Source organism: Musa acuminata, chromosome BXJ3-1 (assembly GCF_036884655.1).
Source record: "Musa acuminata AAA Group cultivar baxijiao chromosome BXJ3-1, Cavendish_Baxijiao_AAA, whole genome shotgun sequence".
Lineage (NCBI taxonomy): Eukaryota > Viridiplantae > Streptophyta > Magnoliopsida > Zingiberales > Musaceae > Musa > Musa acuminata.
In genome coordinates this window covers 8438241-8451901 of record NC_088349.1, presented here as the reverse complement: position 1 = coordinate 8451901, position 13661 = coordinate 8438241, and the positions used below count along the sequence as shown (strand labels likewise).

The 13661-nt window shown below is 40.9% G+C and overlaps 2 protein-coding genes across 2 annotated transcripts; both read left to right on the top strand.

Annotated features, from left to right (window-relative positions):
• The first annotated feature begins 2205 nt into the window (after positions 1-2205).
• LOC103995493 (oligopeptide transporter 5-like) lies at positions 2206-6193 on the top strand. Its single transcript, XM_018826038.2, has 7 exons — positions 2206-2468; positions 3481-3911; positions 3995-4092; positions 4164-4736; positions 4823-5090; positions 5180-5362; positions 5483-6193. Exons 1-7 carry the CDS (start codon positions 2222-2224, stop codon positions 6104-6106), a joined length of 2424 nt encoding a protein of 807 aa, XP_018681583.2. The 5' UTR covers positions 2206-2221; the 3' UTR covers positions 6107-6193.
• A 4418-nt stretch (positions 6194-10611) lies between these two features.
• Positions 10612-13278, top strand: LOC103995504 (oligopeptide transporter 5-like). The gene is made up of 6 exons (XM_009416101.3): positions 10612-11058; positions 11183-11280; positions 11350-11922; positions 12002-12269; positions 12384-12566; positions 12655-13278. Exons 1-6 carry the CDS (start codon positions 10612-10614, stop codon positions 13276-13278), a joined length of 2193 nt encoding a protein of 730 aa, XP_009414376.3.
• The last annotated feature ends 383 nt before the right edge of the window (positions 13279-13661 follow it).

Genomic DNA, 13661 nt, shown 5'->3' with positions numbered 1-13661 from the left:
TTCTACGATTACATGGATGTTATTCCTGTATATATATTCCTACAATGACATGGATGTTATTCCTGTATATATATTCCTACAATTACTTGGATGGTACGCCAGGTCAAAGATATATTAGGAAAATTCAGCCACTTATTTCCTGAACCTACATGGTGTGGTGCTGGCTCTATTTTTCTTGTGTGAATGGACCGACTGCCTATTTGTTGTTTACCTACAACACAAGCCCAATTGAAGAAAACGAGAGGCACTTGAACTCGAGAGAACGCCAAGATCCTATAATTTATTGCTCGGGTGTTCCTCAATTTGGCTCATCATCATAATGTCATATCATTTCTTCGTTTTTTTTCGGTATGAGCTGCCATTATAGAAAAGTTTGTTGCAATTGCTAACCTCACCACCTTGCTGTCGCCTTCTCTTTTGAACCTCACTTAAATCGTCATTAGTTCTTTTCCGTCAGATTGGCAATACCTTTTCTTTATTTTTTTCTTTTTTTGTTGATTTACCTATAGAGGGAAAGTTATGCTTTTGGTATGGGGCACTTTTCCTTCTTTCTCGGCAAAAATGCGAGGAGAATTCCTTGCGTTTCTAAATGAACAATTATTTCATGGCTATTTCTTTGGCTTTTAGGCTGCCTTACTCTGTTTTTTCACGCTTTTTTTTCTCTAATAAATAGGTTGTAAGATTATGCTACAAAATTTATATTATACTTTGTCATGAAATTCTTGATTTTGTGAAGACAGTATGGAAAAACGCAATATTGGTTTTGTGTAGATATCTAAAAAGCAAAAGGAATCTTTTTCTTAAAACTCTATATTGCTGTATGAAGAATTTTTTTTTAAATGTCATATTTAGATTTTTTATATTTATAAAAAAGCATCTTAGAGTTAGCTGTATGTAACTCCATATCAGCAAGTTGAACAATTCAGATACAGTAATACGTTTATATGCATATTTGATTTTATAAAAATTTAAAACAGTTATAAATATTAGAGCTTTCAGGATTTTTTTTTCTTGACATTTAAAAAGGTTTTGTCCTGAATTTTCCTTGTCACATGCGATTAATGTAGTATAAATTGTTATTGATATCGCTGCAATCACCTTGAAAACTCTCATTATCCTTGATATCACCATCGATCCCAAGCTTCTTAATGAATGTGTATATAATTTTAAGGGAGCGATGTAATTTGTGACGGAAGGGTTTGTCATCGATTGTATATTTTTGACTATAATGTATATAAATATTCTTAAACAAACCCGGTTCAAAGAAACTAAAATTTTCTTTCACTCATTTAAATGTGTTACTGAGATAAATAAGATGGTCAAAACTCTAGTATGTATTATAAAATCAATTAAATATGCAAATGGACTACTCCAGGGTTATCTAAAGAATAATACGTAGTTACAATTCTAATAAACTCGAAGTTTATAATTAATTTAAATCAAGTGTGATTTAAATACACACAAAATCAGAATAATTCGTCAATTTTCTTTTTCCTTAATCCTATCAATTCGAACACTTGTTCTTCGATATTTGGAGTAACCCTATCAGATTAATAAAGAATTATTTGAAACCACAAAGTTATCTCGTCCGTCTGTTTCCTACTCCATTCATATAAATTTTGATCGTCATCCTATTTCTTTATTAGACTTCAAAATTGTATCATAATTAATAATAACAGTAATGATGCTGATAATAATAATAGTAATTTGGAAAGATGATCGGCGTATAGGTCGGTCGTATTCGACTTTTAAAATAATATTATTGTTTTTTTGATAAAAATGATAATACTAATACTAATAACAACAACAACAACAATAGCAATAATAATAGTAATTAGTTTAGTGCACTTAAGCTAACAATACTTTCCCTACAGAGTTGTAACTCGAGTGACCTCGCTCGGATGATCAAAATTACTATCAAACAATAATAATAGTAATAGAGGTAATAATAATAATTAACTATTGTAATTATAATTATAATTCCTTGTAAGTCGACGCAAAAGGAGGCAGCCAACTTTGGCGGGCAAATGCAGAGGGCAAAGCGTGCGATTACATCTTCACCAGATGTTGGGTTGCCTTCCATCATTCCCACTCCGTCTTCTCGTCTCCCAATTCCATGCATTCTTATTATTGGCGTCGTCAACCCCACTCTCCCCAGTATAGTCTCCCAACTCCCATCGACGCTGATGCGGAGGCGGAGGATTGGTGGGTTCGTTCCGATATGGACACTGCCGGGGATAGCAAAAGAGGGTTTGGGGAGTTCCAATCGGCGAAGGCAGCGGCATTAAAGGGGAGTCGCTCGAGTTCGGTGCGACCTCGCTATATATCGGGGCCGGAATCTTGGGCACAGAATTATCCTCCCTTTGCCAGGGAGGAGGAACGGGAGAAGGAGACGACGGACATGGAATCAGTTGCCGATGAGCTTGCTTCCACTCACCCTTATTTTTATGAGGATGAGCCTCTCGTTGGTACGCCCTAATTCTCTTCTCCTTCCCTCATTTCCTCCGTAGCAGACCGAGAATGAGTTCTGCCTCATTTTTTTGATTTGTTCTTGATGTATTAAGAAATGGGGTTTTCAGAAACGGATGAGAAGTATTGGGAAAAGATCAAGAGAAGAAGAAGCAGAAGAAAAATTATTCCTTTCTTAGGTTTTTTTTTTTTATTTCTAATTTATTTAAAATAAATAACCTTTCTATAATAGAAAAAAAAAGAGAGAAAGAAAAAAAAAATCTTTAGAAGATAAAGAAATCTCTCCTATTTTTTTATTTCTTTCTAATTTATTTAAAATAAATAACCTTTCTATAATAGAAAAAAAAGAGAGAAAGAAAAACAATTCTTTAGAAGATAAAGAAATCTCTCCTCTTTTTTTTTTCTTTCTAATTTATTTAAAATAAATAACCTTTCTATAATAGAAAAAAAAGAGAGAAAGAAAAACAATTCTTTAGAAGATAAAGAAATCTCTCCTCTTTTTTTTTTTTCTTTCTTTCTTTTTCAGATGTAGACAGAATAGATTATGCAAAAACAATTCGTGCTTTCTTGTGATTCTTTTAGAATAATAAAATATAGATGAGTATTGGGGAATGAATAATTATAAACTTGGATTTGCAGCCTTCAGATTGTAAACTTAGTTAATGTCCTCTCCAGCAATAAACATACTCTTGCATGTGAAATTCACATCCAAATCAGACTAGTGTTCAATGCCACTATTCTATTAAAATATTAAATAAAATGATTTTGATTTTGAAGTTTTAATCAATATATAAGTTTCTATTTGGTTGAAGTCAAATTATTAAGTTACTATGCATACAATTAGAACAGAGAGAGAGAGAGAGAGAGAGAGAGAGAGAGAGAGAGAGAGAGAGAGAGAGAGAGAGAGAATCAAATGGCTAAAAGGGTCAGAGACTGTATATTATCTTCTAGTTTTGAAATGTTTAATCTATTCCCGCCTTTATGACCTAATGAACGCTGTGGTGTTCGCAGAAGAAAGCCCCATCGAGCAGGTGAGGCTCACAGTCCCAGTCACCGACGACCCAACGCAGCCATGCCTGACCTTCCGGACATGGACCATGGGGCTCATCTCCTGCGTCCTCCTGGCCTTCGTCAACCAGTTCCTGGACTACCGCCAGAACCAAATCGTGCTCTCGTCGGTCTGCGTGCAGATCTTGACGCTCCCCGTCGGCAGGGCCATGGCCGCCACCCTGCCCACCACGCCCATCAAGGTCCCGCTCACCAACTGGTCCTTCTCCTTCAATCCCGGCCCGTTCAACCTCAAGGAGCACGTGCTGATCACCATCTTGGCCAACGCCGGTGCCGGCGGCGTCTACGCAGTGAACATCGTCACCATCATGAAGGCCTTCTACCACCGAAACATCAACATCGTCGCAGCGTTGCTGCTGTCGGTGACGACACAGGTCTCGGTTCCTCCACCACGCACGATCTTTGTAGATTCTAATGCCTAAAGCTGAGACTCTGGTGTCCGTGATCGAAACCTCAGTTGCTTGGATATGGATGGGCTGGACTGTTCAGGAAGTACCTGGTGGATTCACCTTACATGTGGTGGCCAGGAAACCTCGTCCAAGTCTCCCTCTTCAGGTGATTCTGCAATGCATTTGTAGTATCCCTGCATCAAGCCATTCAATTCTCTGGTCTGCCATTGTGGGCAGAGCACTACATGAGGAGGAGAAGAGGCCCAAGGGTGGTGTGTCAAGGTTCCAGTTCTTCTTGATAGTCATCGCCTGCAGCTTCGCCTACTACGTCGTCCCCAACTTCTTCTTCCCTGCCATCACCTCCATCTCCGTGATCTGCCTCATCTGGACGAAGTCCGTCACCGCGCAGCAGATCGGTTCCGGGCTCCATGGCCTCGGCGTCGGTTCTTTCGGCCTCGACTGGTCCACCATCTCCGGCTTCCTTGGCAGTCCCCTGGCTTCACCAGCGTTTGCGACCTTCAACGTATTGGCTGGTTTCATCGTGCTGGTCTACGTCATCGCCCCCATCGCCTACTGGACCAACGCATACAGCGCCAAGAACTTCCCAATGTTCACTTCGGGCTTGTTCGACGTCGATGGGAAGAAATACGACCTCAACCGTGTTCTTGATCCGAAGACCTTCTCCTTGAACGTACAGGAGTACGATAGTTACAGCGATATCCGTCTCAGCATCATGTTCGCCATCTCCTACGGGCTCGGCTTTGCGACATTGACCGCCACTCTCTCCCATGTCTTCTTCTTCAATGGCTCGTGCGTATCTTGTTGCTCGATCTACCGCTATCCACATATCCATCTTCCGTGGATTCGATTCATATCTTTTGCTGGACAACGTGCAGGTACATCCTGACACTGTGGCGTCAAACTGCATCCAAGGCCCACGACCATTATCTAGACGTTCATGGGAGACTAATGAAGGCAAACTACGAGGCAGTCCCTCAATGGTGGTTTCATATCGTTCTGGTCGTCGTCATGGCGCTGGCCATCTTCACCTGCGAAGGGTTCGACAAACAGCTGCAGCTTCCTTACTGGGGTGTCCTGCTAGCGATGGCCATGGCTTTCGTCTTCACGCTGCCCATCGGAGTGATTCTAGCGACCACGAATATGGTTCCTTCACTCTCTGCCCTCTCGACATTTACGTCTGATCTTACGTTCTGCTGCTCGGCGTAACATGCTTTGTTTCGCCGGCGCCGCAGGAACCGGGATTGAACGTCATCACAGAGATGGTGATAGGTTACATAATGCCAGGGAAGCCTTTGGCGAACGTGGTGTTTAAGACGTATGGATACATAAGCATGTCGCAAGCACACACGTTCCTCGCCGACTTCAAGCTGGGGCAGTACATGAAGATCCCTCCCAAGGCCATGTTTATTGCCCAGGTTAAATCCATACATCTGATGGTTGTTTGTTCTCTTTTTTTTGTCGCACGACATGCACGGCAAGAGTCGTTGGAATGCTGATCTGCTGCTGCTGCTGCCTTGGGAACTAATGTTCTTCAGCTGGTGGGAACCGTGGTCGCGTCTGCAGTCTACTTCGGGACGGCATGGTGGCTTCTCGGCACCGTCACGGCCATCTGCGACACCAACAATTTACCGGAGGGCAGCCCGTGGACGTGCCCCAACGACGCCGTCTTCTACAGCGCGTCCATCATCTGGGGAGTCGTCGGCCCGTTGCGCATGTTCGGCCCCAAGAGCATCTACTCCTCCCTCAACTACTACTTCCTGGTGGGGATGCTGTTGCCGTTCGCCGTCTGGCTGCTGGCGCGGACCTTCCCCCGGAAGAAGTGGATCAAGCTCATCAACTTCCCGGTGCTGCTCGGGTCGACGTCCATGATGCCGCCGGCCCACGCCGTGAACTACACCTCCTGGTTCGTCGTCGGCATCTTCTTCAACTACTACGTGTACAACAAGTACAAGAGCTGGTGGGGGAGGTACGTATACGTGTTGTCCGCCGGTCTGGATGCCGGGACGGCCTTCATGGCGGTGCTCGCTTTCCTCACCCTCAACAACTACGACATCTACTCCGTCGACTGGTGGGGAGGGGTTGACGATGACTACTGCCCCCTGGCCAAGTGTCCGACGGCGGGATCCTATGTGCCTGACGGCTGCCCTGCCATTCAATGACGATGGCATAAGGGGAGGAATAAGAGACGCCAGGATTAATATAGATTGTTGATGACAATTGGTCGCTGTTATCGATTTCGAAATGCATGATGCGTGCAATCTTTATATTGCTTATCTATCTATATCCCATCTCCTCTATCCTGTATAAGAGAGACTTCATTGTGAGAGCGTGGGGAAAGGGAGAACAGAGAAAAAGGTTGGGAAAGGGAAAGGAAATTGAGAGAAAGAGACGGGCAACAAGAAAAGATGGGAAGAGGGAGAGGAAAAGGAAAGAAATACAAGATGAGAAAAAAAGAGAAAAATAATAAAAAATAAGAGAAAGAAATTTTGTTAGGATGGTAAGGGGGCGGGGAGAAAAGATGGGGGAAGAGGGAGAGGAAAAGGAAAGAAATACAAGATGAGAAAATAAGAGAAAATTAATAAAAAATGAGAGGAAGAAATTTTGTTAAGATTAGGGGGGGAGGAGAATTGTGGATGAATTTTGTTAGTGCTTTCCAAAAATTTCAGTTTCAAAGTTTAAAATAAAAAATGTGATTAACAAAAAATGAAAGTAAGAAATACTAAGTAAATCATGTAATAGTAAATTAATGCAAAAGAAGTAATGTAAATTGATTTATAGTGATTCGGTCGTTTTGACCTATGTCTACTCCCAATTTCTCTTCCTTCGACCCATTGACTTTTACTATTAATCTTCTTTCAATGGGTGAAGATCAATTACCCTTGTTAAAACTCTTTCTAATTTTCACATGTTTAAGATATAACTCTTATACTCCTTTTTTACGAAAGACCTCTCATCTTCCTTAGAATAACTTCTAGATTAAAAAAGAAATAGATAACTTTTACACTCTTTTTTTAAGAGTTTATAATATTTTAAAATCATAAGTTTTTCATGCTCGTCAACGAAAGAGGTATTTCTAGGCCCCAAATAGCTTTAGAAATGGAGCTAATAATTTAAATTCCTGGATTGTTGGGGGCATTCGCGGTACCACCGCCTACTTGGGCAGTACCATCGCCTAACACAACCTGAGAGATAGTGTTTTGGTAGTACTACCATTAGTCTAGGTGGTACTACTACTTAACGTTGGGTGATACCACCATTAACCCTGACAATACTATCGTTAGATTTTGTTGGAAGAGTACAAATCATATTTTTCAGTTTACAAGCGATTCCACCACTTAGCCCAACCTCGAGTCACTGAATTGGCCTTTCATTAAACCCAATTTGATTCAGACCCAATGGGCTTTTAATCAAGTTTATATAGTTACACTCAAAACTAATTCAATTACATACTTAAACTACTTTAATCAAGACACAACGATTATAATCTTGAAGCCTACATTATCCGGCATGTCATTAGTTCATCTGGCACTTTGTCCGAACTATCGGCATGTCGTCCTTTCCTTCGGCGTATAATTCGATTCATTGGCATGTTAACCTATCGTAACATCCGATCTTCTTAGCACAATGCTTGATCCTTTCTGTCCCGATGCCCGATCTCGGAGATGATAAACTTCGACCCAACGTTTGAATCTCTTGCTTCAATTGATATATCTTTCCATGATGAAATTTGTCTTGCGTCCCTTTTCTCAAATGATCATTAGTTTGTAGACTCATTAATTGATTCCATCATTAAAATATAAAATTTTCTATTAGATAAAGATATAATGTTCTTATTTAATTTGATATTTATTTAATGAAAGAAATAAAAAATAATAATAGCTATTTTTGGAAGAATAGAGAAAAAAAAAGAATTATCCAAATTATATTTTAGTGTTGCGATGATCCAGTCTATTTTATTTTTAAAAGTCGGAATGCATGCATTTGAAATTTGCTATTGTATATAATTTGTATGATTTACAAACTATTTTATTATTTTAAAGTATTGCAAAAGAATTTCAATGTTCATAGAAAAGCATATAATTTGAAGAGTTATTATTTTATAACTATTTATTGATTTATATCATCTAAATTTATATAAAAATATTTGTTCAATATTATATTTGAAAAAAAGATTAAAAAATCTGATTATTATTAGTTTTGAAGGATATGATTTCACTAGATTTGAAATGATATGCAAAAAATATTTATTGAAACTTTTAGTTTTACAAAAAGTAATAGATATATTATTTTTTATTATATGATTGTTATCTAATCGGTATAACTATAATTTCGATCATATCAATAAAGGTTATACATTTGTTATATGTTTAGAAGTTATTTTTTTTTATCGTGACATAAGGAGATATATATTATCTACACCATATGGAATAAATATGATTTTGAGAACATCGTAATTGTATAAGTTTTTCTATAAGAATGCATGGTTAGAACCAGAATAAATAAATTTCATTAAATCTTTATACCTACAATATATACTTTTGAAATATGCATAGATATCAAAAACTTCATTTATGCTCATACAATTTATGAAAACTTAAACTTTATATATATATATTTTAAAATCATGACTTATTAATAATTTTTTTCAAAATAAGATACATTTAAATATATTTTCAGAATGAAACCATAAATATAACTGATATCACATATTAAAGGATAAATATTATAATGCAATGACTACTATTCATATAAATATAATTAATGGTTCATAAACATAAATATAGCTCAGTTGTGCATGTAACAGGAGAAGTCATAGTAGCATTAATGGTTATGACCATGGTCTGTAGTACCGAATTGTACCGCTCGGTATGGGCGGTACGTACCGGTTCGATAGGTTGTCGGTACGCGAACCACCTGTTACCGGTCCGAATGCACTGTAGCACTGTAGCAGTGCTACAGTACTCGGCACACCTGAGTATACCGTTCGGTATACCTGTGTTTACCGCTCGATATACCGTACCGCTCGGTATACCATACCGTATCGGTTCCGAGCCCAGGTCGAAACACCGGTACGATACGATATTACGAACCTTGGTTATGACCATATTATATTATGTGATAAGACTCAGAAACATGTTTAAGCTATATGGTATAGATAACACATATATCTCTAAATCAAAGATATAAAAGAAATTAGCTTGAATAAATATTAATATTTAACCCCAAAGGTATGATCCAAGTCATAGCCCACAATAAAATTGTCATGGAAAATAGCATATCATTTACTTTTTTCCAAATTAGGAATTAGACAAATATTTTCATATATCTTTTTAAAGCCATATATTCTTTAATATTTTTTTAAATATAATGCTAAATGAATATTTTCATATAAATCAGATGACATAAATAAATAAATACTTATACCATAATAAATAATTATTTAAATTTTAAAATCATCAACATATAAATCTTTTGGCAATGCTTTTAGATAATTAAATGACTTGTAATTGATGTAAATCACAAACATTTATGAACATCAAACGCGTACATTACTATTTTAAGAATAAAATAGATGAAGTCATCTACCAAAATATTATGATCTTTTCTTTTTTTTTTCAATATTATCATTTTTCATTCTTTTATTGCCTTCATGATATAAACGTCCAATTAATTAGGAACATCAAGATTCTTGGACCTATAATCTAAAACAGAAATTTAATTAATAAGAATATAATAAAAAATTATAACTATACCTCATCTGATATGAACCGAATCCTTTACAATTTGTTTTCTTAGTTTTCTTTTCTTTCTTTCTTTCTTTTTCTTTCTTTTCTCACTTACTCACTTTCTCTTCCTCTCCTTGCTTGCACGATCCCCTCCCCCTTCCCCTTTTCTTTTTCCCCCTTCTCTTTCTTTCTTTCTTCCCCGATCACTCCTCTCTCTCTCTCTTCTTTCCACTTCTTCATCTCTTCATTTCTTCTTTCTTTTTCTTGCTCTCTAATAATAATAATAATAATAATAATAATAATCATCACCATCATCATCATCGTAAAAAAGAATCACCGTTGTTATGTGTCTCGGGCTGGTTTCTGGGAGACCTTTTCAACATCAGTAGTAATAACTTATTCCAAAACGGGATGGTAAATGCAGGCGATAAATGGAGTTCACTTATACTCCAACTGAATTGCTTGGTCGGCCTGCTTTCTAATACACCCAATGAACATACCAAAGCAGTACTCCAACATCAAACCACCACGAACAGCCTCGGCTGATCGGGCATTCATATTTATCCTGCGTTCTAACGACGTGGCGGTGCAGGATTAGTAGATTCATTTATTTTCTTTCGTGGTTGCTTCGTTCATGGCTGATAAGGAAAACGCATACGTATGATTTTGGGAAGGTTTTGCTGGAGGAATCAGAAGCGAATCCTTATCGTGCGGTTTGATATCTACAAGTATCGGCTTCGAATCGCGAATTGCAAAGGAGGAGAAAGAGCGAAATGGGATCCGTCGCCGATGAGTCCCGGGATCTTGGAATTACTGGTACTCTTGTTTCCCTCTTCCTCTTTCTTGTGGTTCTTTTTTACGTCGTTTGAGTCTACGAGTGTAGAAGAATATATCTTGTTTTCGACTATGATTTGTGTTTGCGGATTATTGCTTTGGTGATGGCAGAGGAGAACTATGACAGCCCCATCGAGCAGGTAAGGCTCACAGTGCCGGCCACCGACGATCCGAGCCTGCCATGCTTGACCTTCCGAACATGGACCTTGGGGCTCGTCTCCTGCGTCCTGCTCTCATTCGTCAACCAATTCCTGGGCTACCGGGAGAACCAGATCTCCCTGTCGTCGGTTTGCGTTCAGATACTGGCGCTCCCCGTAGGCCGAGCGATGGCCGCCATCCTGCCCACAACACCGATCAAGATCCCGCTCACCAACTGGTCTTTCTCTATGAATCCTGGGCCGTTCAACCTCAAAGAGCACGTGCTGATCACCATCTTCGCCAACGCCGGTGCTGGCGGCGTCTATGCAGTGAACATCGTCACCATCATGAAGGCCTTTTACCATCGCGGCATCAACATCATCGCAGCGTTGCTGCTATCGGAAACAACCCAGGTCGGATTCCTCTATTCAAATCAGGCCATGCATGCCTTCACGACATGATCCTATTCTCTCGTACCAGTAATCTCATCTAACAGTCTAATACTTACACCTTGTGTTCGTTCGTGCGAAACCTCAGTTGCTTGGATTCGGATGGGCCGGACTGTTCAGAAAGTACCTGGTGGACTCACCGTATATGTGGTGGCCGGGAAACCTCGTCCAAGTCTCCCTCTTCAGGTAATTCTGCAATGCATTTCCCATATCCGTACATCAGCCTATTGAGTTCTGTTCTGTTGTCGTGTGCAGAGCACTGCATGAGGAAGAGAAGAGGCCCAAGGGTGGTGTGTCAAGATTCCAGTTCTTCTTGATAGTCATCACCTGTAGCTTCGCCTACTACGTTGTTCCCAACGTGCTGTTCCCATCCATCACCGCGATCTCCGTGATTTGCCTGATCTGGAAAAAGTCCGTCACCGCGCATCAGATTGGTTCCGGCCTCCACGGGCTCGGCGTCGGGTCTTTCGGCCTCGACTGGTCCACCATCGCCGGATTCCTCGGCAGTCCCCTGGCTTCACCAGCGTTTGCTACCTTCAACATATTAGCCGGTTACATCTTCCTCGTCTACGTCATCGTCCCCATCGCCTACTGGTCTAATGCGTACGGCTCTAAGAACTTCCCCGTGTATACGTCGTCCTTGTACGACGTCTACGGAAAAAAATACGACCTCGGCCGTGTTCTCGATCAGAAGACGTTCACCTTGAACATCACTGAATACGAGAAATACAGCGATATCCGTCTCAGCATCATGTTCGCCATCTCCTACGGGCTCGGCTTTGCGACACTGACGGCCACTCTCGCCCATGTCTTCCTCTTCAATGGCTCGTGCGTCTCTTCCTTCCTCTGCTATGCTTATATCTTTGCTCTTGTACTGTATTCATGCGTGTTGCTCGACCTGCCGCAGGTACATCCTGAAACTATGGCGCCAAACTGCATCCAAGATGCACGATAATTACCTAGATATCCATGGGAGACTAATGAAGGCAAACTACGAGTCCGTCCCTCAATGGTGGTTCCATATTATTCTTGTCGTCGTCACGGCACTGGCCATCTTCACCTGCGAAGGATTCGGCAAGCAGCTTCAGCTGCCTTACTGGGGTATTTTGCTTGCCATGGCCATGGCTTTCATTTTCACCCTGCCCATCGGAGTCATTCTTGCCACCGCCAATCAGGTTCCTCCACCTCTGCCATATATATATATATATATATATATATATATATATATATATATATATATATATACCTTAGCATAGAGCGTAACGTGCTTTGTTTCTCTGCTGCTGCAGGAACCGGGACTGAACATTATCACAGAGATGGTGATAGGTTACATAATGCCAGGGAAGCCTTTGGCGAACGTGGTATTTAAGACGTATGGATACATTAGCATGACCCAAGCTCACACGTTCCTCTCCGACTTCAAGTTGGGGCAGTATATGAAGATCCCTCCAAAGGCCATGTTTTTTGTCCAGGTTAAATCTATTACTCTTTAGTTCATTGAGTCTCCATTGTATCTCCACGGCATGCACATAAACCTAAACCTAACTGCCGTTGCTTCAGCTGGTGGGAACCGTAGTCGCCTCTGCAGTCTACTTCGGGACGGCATGGTGGCTTCTCGGCACCATCACGTCCATCTGCGACACCAGCAAATTACCGGAGGGCAGCCCGTGGACGTGCCCCGGTGACGCTGTCTTCTTCAGCGCGTCCATCATCTGGGGAGTCGTTGGCCCGTTGCGCATGTTCGGCCCCGAGAGCATCTACTCCTCCCTCAATTACTTCTTCCTCGCCGGGGCGCTGGCCCCGTTCTTCGTCTGGCTGCTGTCTCGGTTCTTCCCCCAGAAGAATTGGATCAAGCTCATCAACTTCCCAGTGCTCCTCGGAGCGACTGCCATGATGCCGCCCGCCCACGCAGTGAACTACACCTCCTGGTTCGTCGTCGGCATTATCTTCAACTATTACGTGTACAACAAGTACAAGAGCTGGTGGGGGAGGTACACCTACGTGCTATCGGCCGGTTTGGATGCCGGGACGGCCTTCATGGCCGTGCTCGCTTTCTTCGCCCTCAACAACTATAACATCTACTCCGTGGCATGGTGGGGAGGCGAAGCCGACGACCACTGCTCTCTCGCCCGATGCCCTACGGCGGGATCCTACGTGCCCGAAGGTTGCCCTTCCTTCCAATGATTGTGCTTTGGATTGTCCTATTTTTACGTCATCTGCTTTATTGAAATATAGATTTCTTATATTTTGTGTGTACCTTTTTTTTTGAAAAAAATTAGATTGAGTTTTAATGGTCAAACAAGTTGCTACGTGGTGTACTACCGCTCCCAACAAAAAGAAAAGAACGTTGGCATTGTAGTGTATTGCCAAATAAGCTAAAGCATTTGTAAGGTTGTTGGATATTGATTGGAAATATTTTGATAGTGAATCATAGCCGATCAATTAATCGTGCATTGATGTAGGAAATGAGGGTGGCTATAGCTTATAGGCCTCGTTGGGCTATAATCCATGGGAGATTATTTGGTTATGACTCCCCTTTTAATCGTCTTTGTGAGCAAGACGTTGAA